The sequence below is a fragment of the Trichomycterus rosablanca genome, chromosome 15 (genome assembly GCF_030014385.1).
Source record: "Trichomycterus rosablanca isolate fTriRos1 chromosome 15, fTriRos1.hap1, whole genome shotgun sequence".
Taxonomy (NCBI): domain Eukaryota; kingdom Metazoa; phylum Chordata; class Actinopteri; order Siluriformes; family Trichomycteridae; genus Trichomycterus; species Trichomycterus rosablanca.
The window spans coordinates 13,888,100-13,902,298 of NC_086002.1; the positions used below are offsets into that span (position 1 = coordinate 13,888,100).

At 39.9% G+C, this 14,199-nt stretch overlaps 1 protein-coding gene across 4 annotated transcripts in view; it reads right to left on the reverse strand.

Annotated features, from left to right (window-relative positions):
• Window positions 1-562: 562 nt before the first annotated feature.
• The window catches only part of dmd (dystrophin), a 217,575-nt gene continuing 203,938 nt past the window's right edge, over window positions 563-14,199 (reverse strand). For all 4 annotated transcript variants that reach the window (XR_010014843.1, XM_063010432.1, XM_063010434.1 and 1 more), the window contains 3 exons: window positions 2,697-2,789; window positions 1,042-1,067; window positions 563-954 (listed from right to left, as the gene is read on the reverse strand). Coding sequence is in view for 3 of the 4 variants with exons in the window: in XM_063010432.1 (XP_062866502.1) it covers window positions 1,045-1,067; window positions 2,697-2,789 (116 nt within the window). In the remaining variant the exon portion in view is untranslated. The remainder of the gene's footprint in view (window positions 955-1,041; window positions 1,068-2,696; window positions 2,790-14,199) is intronic.

Here is a 14,199-nt window from a genome sequence, read left to right on the forward strand (position 1 = left end):
TATACTGATATTTATTACTGGTTGGTGTGAATCATGCACACAGGTAAAGAATCATACAAGTTGGCCGCTCAGGTGGAGCAGCAGTAAAAACACACGCTACAACCACAGCTGGGATCTCGAATACATCGTATCGAATCTCAGCTCTGCCTTGCCGGCTGAGGCTGAGCGGTCACATGAACAACGATTGGCCTGTTGTTCAGATGGGCGGGACTAAGCCAGATACAGGTCTCTCTCTGTCAGACTGGTGCAATTACGACTCTGCTGGCTGATTAGAGGCGCCTCCACAGAGATGAGGAAAGAGTGCTCTTAGGGTGTGTCTCTCCGTACACAACGCTAGGTGGCACAACACTCGTCAATGTGTGGGTGATAAGATGCATATGGCTTGCTGTCCACGTGTCGGAGGGGGTGTGGGTTAGCTCCGATCTCCTCGGGATCAGAGCAGGGATCGGCATAGGCGGAGAGGAAGCATAATGCAATCGGGCAATTGGACGCGCTAAAGGGGGAGAAAAGGGAAGAAAATGCATTAAAAAAAATCATACAAGTTCACTTATAGTCTAATCAGTTTTTAATATGCATTTATAATTTTTGCAAACAATAATAATTGAAAAAAGCACCATTTACATTTGAAAAGATAAAACATTTTATATGCACTGAACTCTCTGCAGAAAGAAATCTCATGCAGTGATGATACAGATACTGAAATCGTTTCTTTTTTTAAATAATTGCATAGAAAATTAAACATTTTAATACATTTGTAAGAAACTACTCAAATCTACAGGGTATATCCACGACTGGGCAGAAAAATAGATTTTATTTCTTATTGTAAACACATCCAGGCACACTGTTCACACTACAAATACATGCACTTGTAGTTCTAACCCTGCTCCTTTCTGAATCATTACACTACTCAGTAGCACATCCAGCGTTATCCATCACATGACACTTCCAGTTTCTCTGCGGAAATGAGACCAAATACGTTTAAACTGCACTAATAGATTCACAACACAATTGTTTGCAGCATTGTTCGCATAGCATACTGACCTCTTAAAGATTTAGCTGTCCCCTTCCTAAGGCAAGAGAGAAAAAATCATTTTGTTAATGATACATTTTTAATGGGTTATTACTTAGTTAGCCAGTTTCTCCTTAATATCTTTGTGTTTTCTGACCATTTTACTATGAATTCCATTCTTCATGTAACACAGACCTACAAGAGCAACAACAAACTGCCTTTATAAGTAATAATCTATTCTTTATAGAAATTACATTTGGTAACATATGTAAGACTTTTGTACTGAATTTTACTTACCACCACTACACCGATTAGGTATAACATTAAAACCACCTCCTTGTTTCTACACTCACTGTCCATTTTATCAGCTCCACTTACAATATAGAAGCACTTTGCATACTTTTTAACCTGCTTTTACCCTGTTCTTCAATGGTCAGGACCCCCACAGGACCACCACAGAGCAGGTATTATTTAGGTGGTGGATCATTCTTAGCACTGCAGTGACACTGAACACATGGTGGTGGTGTGTTAGTGTGTGTTGTGCTGGTATAAGTGGATCAGACACAGCAGCGCTGCTGGAGTTTTTAAATACCGTGTCCACTCACTGTCCATTCTATTAGACACTCCTACCTAGTTGGTCCACCCTGTAGATGTAAAGTCAGGGCACTGTTGGCTGGATATTTTTGGTTGGTGGACTATTCTTAGTCCAGCAGTGACAGTGAGCTATTTAAAAACTCCAGCAGTGCTGCTGTGTCTGATCCACTCATACCAGCACAACACATACTAACACACCACCACCATGTTAGTGTCACTGCAGTGCTGATAATCATCCACCACCTAAATAATACCTGCTCTGTGGTGGTCCTGGGAGAGTCCTGACCATTGAAGAACAGAGTGAAAGCAGGTTAAAAAGTATGTAGAGAAATAGATGAAGTACAGTCAGTAATTGTAGAACTACAAAGTGCTTCGATATGGTAAGTGGAGCTGATAAAATGGACAGTGAGTGTAGAAACAAGGAGGTGGTACATCACTGTTTTTTTCAAGGCTCAGGTTTAAACGAATCTAATTGTTTGTTTATTTATTTATTAGGATTTTAACGTCATGTTTTACACTTTGGTTACATTCATGACAGAAACGGTAGTTACTCGTTACACAAGAATAATCAGTTCACAAGGTTAATATCAAACACAGTCATGGACAATTTAGTGTCTCCAATTAACCTGACTGCATGTTTTTGGACTGTGGGAGGAAACCGGAGCTCCCAGAGGAAACCCACCCAGATACGGGGAGAACATGCAAACCCCGCACCGAAAGGTTCTGGGTTTGATCCCCAGGCGGGGCGGTCCGGGTCCTTTCTGTGCGGGGTTTGCATGTTCTCCCCGTATCTGCGTGGGTTTCCTCTGGGAGCTCCGGTTTCCTCCCACAGTCCAAAAACATGTAGTCAGATTATTTGGAGACACTGAATTGCCCTATAGGTAAATGTGTGTGTGTGTGTGTCTGCCCTGCGATGGACTGGTGCCCCGTCCAGGGTGTTACTGTGTGCCTTGTGCCCATTGAAAAGCTGAGATAAGCTCCAGCACCACCCAGGGACTTTGACTGGATAAGCAGTTAAGAAAGTGAGTGAGTGAGTTTAAATAAAGGTGATTTTTTGCTGTCAGGTATAGTTAGTATTATTAAAACCTCTCACCTTGGTTACGGGGAAAAGAATTATTTAGATGCTCAATCACTTCCTCTAATCCAATGTCTGCATTCTGGGAGGGACTGGACAATTCATCATCACCTGACAAACAACATATCCCCATTATTTAAACAATACATTTTTTTAAATTAACATCTTGAGAACAGTCAACGCAATTAGCATGTGTGCACCTTTAAATTTTGTATGCCTTAAAGGATGTAACATAGATCACATCATCATAACACCAGATTTGTAAATTTTAGGAAGATATAAATAAAACATTGACAACATAAAAAATATAACACAACACCACAGATACACTTGACTCCATGTCCAGAATTACAGGCCCCACCAAGAAACCACTGACCCGTGAACAAGAAACAAATGTTTAGAGAGGAATTACTACAGTCACCACAGGTTTTAAAAGCTGAGCACAGTAAAGTGCTTATTATTAAAGAGAAACTGAAATATGTGGCTCGGTGGGTAGCACAGTCACCTCACAGCAAGAAGGTCCTGGGTTTGAATTCAAGGTGGTCCTTTCTCTGTGGAGTTTGCATGTTCTCCATGTGGGTTACCTCCGGGTGCTCTGGTTTCCTACCACCGTCCAAAGACATGCAGTCAGGTTAATTGGAAATACTAAATTGCCCTAGGTCTGTGTTTGGCCTGTGATGGACTGGTGACCTGTCGAGGGTGTTTTCTACCCACCACTACCCTGAATCAGATAAAGCTGTGGTTAACCAGTAAAAAAGAATACATTAAAGAATGAAATATGTGGACGAATTAAACTTGACACAGTGGATGCATTATTTACAAAGTTGTTTATTATTATTCTGTAATAATAAACTGAAAATAACTGTCTCAACATTACTAAATGAAAAACAAGCTTAATCAAGAAAATGAATAATTAAAAGAATCAATCCTGGTTCTACAAACTACATTAATGCCATTCAACTGTTTTTTTTTTTTTATTACCAGTATCCCTGACACTGAGAAATACCTCACAGCATGATGCAACCACCCATTCAAATTTTATTGTAAAGGTGGTACTAGCTAGTAGCTAGTAGCCAGTGTCTGTTTTTGCCAGGCACCGTGGCCAAATCTAGGAAGGTTTAAGGTTCTTCCACTTCAGGCCACTTTGGTACTGGGAAAAGTCAAAACCTTAGATACTGTTTTATATTCCTGCATGTATGTATGCAAGTATGTATGTATGTAAGTATGTATGTATGTGTAAGGGTCCTTACACAGCATATGTAGAAGAGACGCCTGTGCAGAAAGCAGGGGCGAGAAGAGGAGGGCTGTGCACGTGTCGGAAGAGACGTGCACAGCAACGTGCTCACTACAGACTTTATCACAGACTAGACTGAACAATAACTCCAATTATTTTTGCTAGTTATAACTTTTAGTTCATTTTAATTTGTGTGTGTATGATTTGTGTAAATCCTATTTATTTAAAGTATCCTCCAGGCTACCCAAGAAGGATGGGCCCTGCTGAGTCTGGTTCCTCTAAAGGTTTCTTCCTGTAATTTTAAGGGAGTTTTTCCTTGCCACTGTCACCCTCGGCTTGCTCAACAGGGGTTTTGGTCTGTTGGTCCTGGATTCTGTAAAGTAGCTTTGAGACAATGTCTATTGTAAAAAGCGCTATATAAATAAAGTTGACTGTCCTCGGATGCAAGCTGGTATCTCTGGTAGCAGTGGGAAAAAAAAAGAAATACATTTTTAACCAACAGCGTTAATTGAACAGTGATGTCTTTGTCAGTTATCTGTTAATTGGTAAATCAACATCCCTACGAGCTACAAAAAAATATTTTGTTGTGCATTCATAATGACACAATAACAGACACACGGCTGCCAAACCCCAGATTTTCTATAAGAAAGCATGTTCTTATAGATAATGTGTTAATTATATGAACAAAAAAGCTAACTCACGTTCCAGATACCGTATAAATTGTATCTTGATTCAGAATGTAGATTCCTTTTTCTTTTTAGTGATAGTAAGTTTAGGGAATATAATGTTTTACAGCAGCGTAGGGCAGTGGTAGCTCAGCGGTTAAGGTACTGGACTAGTAACCAGGAGGTTGCCGGTTTAAGCCCCACCACCGCCAGGTCGCCACTGTTGGACCCCTGAGCATGGCCCTTAACCCCCAATTGCTCAAAATTGTGTTTAGTCATAATTGTAAGTTGCTTTGGATAAAAGCCTCTGGTAAATGCTGAAAATGTAAATGTTTTACATTTAAACTTACTTGTAAAACGCCTTCATGATGTAAATCAAACAAACTTTTGACACAAAAGTTTGTCTTAGGGATTATCAAAAAAAAAAAAAACAATACTCAACAAATGTTAATTTAATGTTAATTTAATTTCCTTCGGGATCAATAAAGTATCTATCTATCTATCTATCTATCTATCTATCTATCTATCTATCTATCTATCTATCTATCTATCTATCTATCTATCTATCTATCTATCTATCTATCTATCTATCTATCTATCTATCTATCTATCTATCTATCTATCTATCTATCTATCTATCTATCTATAGTGGGGCCAAAAAGTATTTAGTCAGCCACTGATTGTGCAAGTTCTCCTACTTAGAAAGATGAGAGAGGTCTGTAATTCATCATAGGTACACTTCAACTATGAGAGACAAAATGAGAAAATTACAGACCTCTCTCATCTTTCTAAGTAGGAGAACCTGCACAATCAGTGGCTGACTAAATACTTTTCTACCTACCTACCTACCTACCTACCTACCTACCTACCTACCTACCTACCTACCTACCTACCTACCTACCTACCTACCTACCTACCTACCTACCTACCTACCTACCTACCTACCTACCTACCTACCTACCTACCTACCTACCTACCTACCACCCTACCCTACCCTACCCTACCTACCTACCTACCTACCTACCTACCTTACCTACCTACCTACCTACAGTGTATCACAAAAGTACACCCCTCACATTTCTGCAAATATTTTATTATATCTTTTCATGGGACAACACTATAGACATGAAACTTGGATATAACTTAGAGTAGTCAGTGTACAACTTGTATAGCAGTGTAGATTTACTGTCTTCTGAAAATAACAACACACAGCCATTAACGTCTAAATGGCTGGCAACATAAGTGAGTACACCCCACAGTGAACATGTACAAATTGTGCCCAAAGTGTCAATATTTTGTGTGACCACCATTATTATCCAGCACTGCCTTAACCCTTCTGGGCATGGAATTCACCAGAGCTGCACAGGTTGCTACTGGAATCCTCTTCCACTCCTCCATGATGACATCACGGAGCTGGTGGATGGTAGACACCTTGAACTCCTCCACCTTCCACTTGAGGATGCGCCACAGGTGCTCAATTGGGTTTAGTCCATCACCTTTACCTTCAGCTTCCTCAGCAAGGCAGTTGTCATCTTGGAGGTTGTGTTTGGGGTCGTTATCCTGTTGGAAAACTGCCATGAGGCCCAGTTTTCGAAGGGAGGGGATCATGCTCTGTTTCAGAATGTCACAGTACATGTTGGAATTCATGTTTCCCTCAATGAACTGCAGCTCCCCAGTGCCAGCAACACTCATGCAGCCCAAGACCATGATGCTACCACCACCATGCTTGACTGTAGGCAAGATACAGTTGTCTTGGTACTTCTCACCAGGGCGCCGCCACACATGCTGGACACCATCTGAGCCAAACAAGTTTATCTTGGTCTCGTCAGACCACAGGGCATTCCAGTAATCCATGTTCTTGGACTGCTTGTTTTCAGCAAACTGTTTGCGGGCTTTCTTGTGTGTCAGCTTCCTTCTGGGATGACGACCATGCAGACCGAGTTGATGCAGTGTGCGGCGTATGGTCTGAGCACTGACAGGCTGACCTCCCACGTCTTCAACCTCTGCAGCAATGCTGGCAGCACTCATGTGTCTATTTTTTAAAGCCAACCTCTGGATATGACGCCGAACACGTGGACTCAACTTCTTTGGTCGACCCTGGCGAAGCCTGTTCCGAGTGGAACCTGTCCTGGAAAACCGCTGTATGACCTTGGCCACCATGCTGTAGCTCAGTTTCAAGGTGTTAGCAATCTTCTTATAGCCCAGGCCATCTTTGTGGAGAGCAACAATTCTATTTCTCACATCCTCAGAGAGTTCTTTGCCGTGAGGTGCCATGTTGAATATCCAGTGGCCAGTATGAGAGAATTGTACCCAAAACACCAAATTTAACAGCCCTGCTCCCCATTTACACCTGGGACCTTGACACATGACACCAGGGAGGGACAACGACACATTTGGGCACAATTTGGACATGTTCACTTAGGGTGTACTCACTTATGTTGCCAGCTATTTAGACATTAATGGCTGTGTGTTGAGTTATTTTCAGAAGACAGTAAATCTACACTGCTATACAAGTTGTACACTGACTACTCTAAGTTATATCCAAGTTTCATGTCTATAGTGTTGTCCCATGAAAAGATATAATGAAATATTTGCAGAAATGTGAGGGGTGTACTCACTTTTGTGATACACTGTACCTACCTACAAACAAATGTAGGTAGCTAATGTACTGTACATTATGTAATTAATTCATGCAATAAAATTCATTTAAAATAATTTATATTTACAAACCCTTAGCTGTACATTCATTGGTCTACGTTGGAAATGAGAAATTCTTCTGTTCTCACACTATCAGTGAAATCTTAAATGCACTCACTTTTAAACATTGTAACTCAAGTTTGCACTCAGATAAACAAACAACTTAAAGATGAGTTCAGGTCAAAGTGTTTTGCTGTGTCCAGAGTTAAAGGTTTGCTGTTTTTTACCTTATGATCCGGTGTTAGATTTAGATTATTGGATTATGTAGATTTAGCACTGGGATTGGCCTGTGGTTAAGGTGTGGTGTTTAGTTTAGCCTAAGGAGATGTGTCAAGGGTGGTGGCATTGTGTGAGTGTTGAACTGTGGTTATTATTGGAAGTAGCCGAAATAAACCTGGAAGACCTTGGTTAAACCTGGGTGCAAGAATGACCTGGCATATATTAAACATGTATTAAATGTATTTAGGTGCCATTGTCATAGGTCTTAGACCAAACTCACATTGGAACAGACCAGGGTTTTCTGCCATGTTCATTAGCCTAAATGGGTTTTATAATTGGAATACGAAATTGCTTGGGTGTTTTGGGATGTCTAGGATTCTGTTGGGGTATTAGTGTTGACATACAGGGATGTAATAAAGAGTTAAGAAATTTGCCTAGGCTTTGCCTAGAAAAAGGCTTGGGTATTAGGGTTGTATTAGGTTTAGATTCGGGTGCTTAACTTGGACTAGAATTAAGATAGACCTTCACTGCTACACTTTCTAAAATGTTCAGTATTGGGGTATGTAACTCACTCACTCACACTCTCACTTTCTTAACTGCTTATCCAATTAGGGTCGCGGGGGGTGCTGGAGCCTATCCCAGCTTTTCAATAGGCTCAAGGCACACAGTAACACCCTGGACAGGGCATCAGTCTATCGCAGGGCAGACACACACACACACCCATTCACCTATAGGGCAATTCAGTGTCTCTAATTAACCTGACTGCATGTTTTTGGACTGTGGGAGGAAACCGGAGGAAACCCATGCAGACACGGGGAGAACATGCAAACTCCACACAGAAAGGACCCGGACTGCCCCACCTGGGGATCGAACCCAGGACCTTCTTGCTGTGAGGTGACAGTGCTACCCACCGAGCCACCGTGATTCTTATATAATTACACTTAAAATTACACATATTGATACTCTGTAACTCTTCTGCCTTGTACACACATAACCTTGGATTAGTTATATTGTTATGCTTACTCCAGCACATTGCTTAGCTGTTTTTGTATTTACCAGTCTGATCTGGTTTTGTGACCTCGCTCGGTATCTGTTGCCTCCTTACACCCACACACACATACCCATACAAACACCATCCACACAGCCACCAGAACAGCCATCTTTAATAAAATGACCAGGGTAGGTTTTGACAACATATCCTGCTGAACACATTTACAACCACCTATATTCTCTTTTTAATCACACACACCTCCTGGTTTATTCAGTTATCTCTGATTTTTTGCATGTAACTGTACAGTATAAAAAACTGGCAGTGCTAATTAAAGATCAGACCAGCTCTACACTGTGTTGTCGGCCTCCTTTTCTCCAAACTGACCTGTGCATGGAATCTTACCTGAATCAACACACCACATAGATAATAGAACCTAACATTGAGCATGGATTAGAGTATAACATTGATGTTAGCTTAGTGTTAGTGGTAAAATATCAGTAGTAATGGTTGTATGTATGTCAGGGTGTTAGGTGTTAAATTATGGGAAGACTGGTAGTTGTGACATACATAGAATTAGGACTGGTGTCAAGATTATCATAAGCATAGTGTTGGACATTTGGTCTGAGACCAGTATTACGAACCCGGTGTTTAGACTTCAGTGTTGTGCTATGGCAAGTGTTACTACTGAAAGAAGGGCTGGCATAACAATGGGCATTGCTATTGAGTCTGGGATAATATGAGTACAATATGTTTAAGTGAGGGTTGTTAAGGTGTAGTTTTGCTAGCTGGGCTTTTGGCTGTCGAGGACTTTAGTTACACTGGTACATGTGCATGGGGGATGAGGGGGTTATATGTTTTTTCTATTGGGGGTGGGGCAGGGTGCAAACCAATCTAAAAGTGTGATGCATGGGATACCTGTATTTTGGCCTTCTGCTGTGATGAAACTTTCGAAAAAAGAATGCTATATCAAATTTGTGCAGAATGTTTATGGTGCAATTGCCACAGTTACGTGTGACAGTATATTTTGTAGGGCTGGCACTCTGTATCGGTATCGGTCCGATATTGGCCCAAATCACTGGAACGGATATCGGAAGGAAAAAAACGTGTAATCCGATTCGATACTGTGGCTTAATGTAAATAACACTTAATGTAAATAAGGCCATTCAGAAATTAAAACACACTGATCTACTTAAACTTTTAGCATTTTAAAAATACTACCACAACTAAAAACACTGTTTTACGGCGTGTCGTCAAAAGTGTCTACTTTGGAAGATGTGGATGTCAATCAAACGCGATGAACCAATTAGAATTGACGCAGTGCTTGGCTGAGATTTTCCGTTAAAGTTCTGTCACATTTTTAGGTTATTAAAAACCAAAGCGTGCTTAGGAGCCCAACAGTGACAGCTTGAAGGTGCCAGGGCTTGAACCAGCAACCTTCTCGCTACTAGGCCAGTGCCTTAATCACTGAGCTACCAATGCCCACAAACTTACAAACGTTAATTTAAAAATGGTGTTTGTAAATCTCATTTACGTTGTATTATATAATATGTTATTATAAAAAAAGGTGCAAAACATAGTATTTTATGTTTTGCCCTAAACTTTATTGCTTTGAAGGTATACACTTGAAAACATACCTTAAACACACACCATTTTAACAACTGACTACACACACAAACACACACATAAATACAGTGTATGTACACCGATCAACCATAACATTAAAACCACCTCCTTGTTTCTACACACACTGTCCATTTTATCAGCTCCACTTACCATATAGGAGCACTTTGTAGTTCTACAATTACTGACTGTAGCCCATCTGTTTCTCTGCATGCTTTGTTAGCCCCCTTTTATGCTGTTCTTCAATTGTCAGGACCCCCACAGGACCACTACAGAGTAGGTATTATTTAGGTGGTGGATGATTTTCAGCACTGCAGTGACACTGACATGGTGGTGGTGTTTTAGTGTGTGTTGTGCTGGTATGAGTGAATCAGACACAGCAGCGCTGCTGGAGTTTTTAAACACCTCACTGTAACTGCTGGACTGAGAATAGTCCACCAACCAAAAATATATCCAGCCAACAGCGCCCCGTGGGCAGCGTCCTGTAATCACTGGTGGTGGTAAATTCGGTTCATTTTATGGACTCGGGTTAATCTGAGTCACTCAGTAATGTGATTTGGTTTACTTGAGTCAGTTGTACTGACATCTTGATTGAGATTGATTTACTGCATGAAAATTGTCTTCCGTTCACTCATCTTCTGTAAATAAATCCTTCTCTCTTAATTCTCTTGGCACCTCACACTTCTCTTGTCAGTGACAAGTTGACACTTTTTTCTAAGTGGAATCTTGATCATGGAGGAGAGGGGGGTGGACTCACCTACCAATTAGATGGGTATATTAATGGGTCAAGGGTTCAAGGGGGATGGTCAACAACAAATTGCCATGGAAACATCACCCATTCAGGCAGCCACAGTGGCACCAAAACACGATACCCATTAAGTACAGTACTAAAGTAGCCTGTAAGCACACTCTAAAAAGTAATTCAGATGGCCTTTAGCCAATACTTAAATATATGCACTGCTGTATGATAAAAAATCAAGTTACATTATATTACACAATTTTTTATCTGCAGTTGTTATTTTATTGAGTTCTGATAACGCACAAATTATAAGTGTTGTTTCAACACACTATAATGAATCACCTGAACTTAAGATATTTGGTTAAACAATAAAGAACAAAATTTAGCTTCTAGCAACAAATACATACACTGTACGACTTAATTTTCTCAGTAGTTTGAATTCGCCCCGCCCACACGGACAGAAACGGTCCATAAATTGCTTTATGCCAATTGCTCGTAGAATTACGCTGATCCAACACAATATTTTAAATTACACAAACTTAATAACTGTCAACATGAACAGATATTTTTAAGTTGATGTTATTTAAAAATGCTTTTTACTGAATTATGGAAAGCTAATCCACCAAACCTATAAACAAAGTGTGATAGAATTACTAAATGTATGGAAATGTATTTAAAACAACTGCAACAGTAGCTATTGTGTCGGGTCTCACAGTGCATTTTTTTTTACTTTTCACAGGTGTTATAGTCACACATTTTTAACTACAATTCATTGACTAGTTTAGCAAAATGTCAAGAGGCAAGCTAACACTTTTCAGGGTTTATTATGGATGAATTTAAATGGAAACGCTAGATGTCGCTGTGGCAAGCTTAATGTAATCCTTACATTTACTTTGACATTAATTTGATTGCAGACAGGATGAACCTGAGATATTTCATGTTTTGTCTGCTCAGCTTTATTTCATTTATTAATAAACATCCATTCCTGCATTTCATGCCTGCAACACATTCCAAAAAAGTTGAGACGGGGGCAATTTAGCGCTAGTAATGAGGTGAGAAAACTAAATAATGATGTGATTCCAAACAGGTGATGTCAACAGGTGATTGTAATCATGGTTTGGTACAAAAGCAGCATCCAGGAAAGGCTGAGTCTTTGATGAGCAAAGATGATCAGAGGATCTCCAGTTTGTCAACAAATGTGTGAGAAAGTTATTGAAATGTTTAAAAACAATGTACCTCAAAGAAAGATCGGAAAGGATTTGCATATTTCTCCCTCTACAGTGCATAATATAATTAAAGGATTCAAAAAATCGGGAGGAATTTCAGTGCGTAAAGGCCAAGAGCACAAGCTTAAGCTGAACGTCCTGTGATCTTGGAACCCTCAGACGGCCCTGCATCAAGCACCGCCACTCAACAATAGCTGATATAACCACATGGGTGAGGGATTACTTTGGCAAACCTTTGTCAAGCACTACAATACAGAGTTACATGCACAAATGCCACTTTAAACTTTACTGTGCAAAAAAGAAGCCTTATGTTAACCATGTCCAGAAGCGGCGTCGACTTATCTGGGCTCGGAGGCATCTAGGATGGACCATCACACAGTGGAAACGTGTATTGGGGTCAGATGAATCAGCATTCCAGGTCTTTTTTTTAGAAAAAATTGACACCGTGTGCTCCAGACCAAAGATGAAAAAAACCATCCAGACTGTTATCAGCAACAAGTCCAAAAGCCAGGGTCTGTCATGGTATGAGGGTGTGTCAGTGCCCTTGGCAAAGGTCATTTACACTTCTGTAATGGCAGCATTAATGCAGAAAAGTACACTGAAATCTTAGAGCAACATGTGCTGCCTTCAAGACGTCATCTTTTCCAGGGACGTCCATGCATTTTTCAACAAGACAATGCAAAACCACATGCTGCACACATTACAAAGGCATGGCTGCAAGAGAAGAGGGTACGGGTACTGGACTGGCCTGCCTGCAGTCCTGACCTGTCTCCAATAGAGAATGTGTGGTGAATTTTGAAAGGAAAGATGTGTCAACGGCGACCCCGTACTGTTGCACATCTTAAGAATGGGACAAATATAAATGTACTAGCCTCAAAGTAAATCTAAGAAACTAAGTGTTTTTTAAATATTATTATTTTTCTGATTTGGGGTTGTACAAAATGTACTTTACAAGACAAATATTAGCTTCGACAGTAATCAATAACAATAAGCTTATTGTTCAGACTCAAATAATAATTCTACTTTAGCACCAATGGCTCGAGGGCTAGGTAATTAGCTGCAAAAACTGTCTGTTTACCACAGACTGGTGTTGCAAAAATCAATAAACACACTAAATGATACATGTTCGGAGGAAGATACGACTACGGGACCCCCTTAATAACTACTTTGGGCATTGTAAATATATGTTTATTATTCCTAATGACTCATTTTTGGGCTCAAGAATGACAGGACATGACAGGATGTTAAATCACTCACCATGCAAACACAGGTTTCAGAGAGCATCACTAGTAGTGAACACCTCTTTGACATCTGCTATGTGGATCAAGGTAAAATCAGACATGCCTGCACATGTTTGCTCTAGTGCAAGCCAGGTAGCACATCTCAAAATTTTCTACAGTACAGTAGACCCTTGACTTACGAATGTAATTGGTTCTGAAGGGCTGTTCTTAAGTCAAAATGTTCGTTACTTAAACATATTTTTCCCATAAGAAATAATGTAAATAGAATTAATCCGTGCCAGACCTCCCAAACCACCTCCTTACCTAACCTTTCTAATGTCTTAAAATGGTCTTTTTTGTTATAAATACAAGTATATTTTCCCCTAAAGCTTAAATTATAGAATAGACGTTACTGTAATAAACAATAATAAACAACAATACACAGTAGTACTGTACTGTACATAAAACACACACCACATTTCAGTACAGTACGTGTGCTGTTCCATACACCATAATACATTGTATCTACCAGAAACAACAACTCTCAAATTTCTCTATTATTTCCTTCTTTATTTCAATAGCGTTGTATTTTGTAGGTGTAATTTCACGAAAGAATAACTTCCTTCTTTTCTCTTATTCACTGTCCCTTCTGTCTGATACACAGTGACATCTACTGGCAGGAGTAATTATACAACAACAAAAAACTGCGCTTTCTCTGCACCTCTGGGGACATTTTAATATAGAATTTTACAAAATATAAAGAAAACACACACACACACACACACAAATACTTTTTCCACACATACATATACACACACTTTATATACTTGTTGTTCTAAGTTGTTATTTTTTAAGGCTAATTACTAAGGTTATTGAACATTCTTAAATTAATATGAATATTTATGTATGC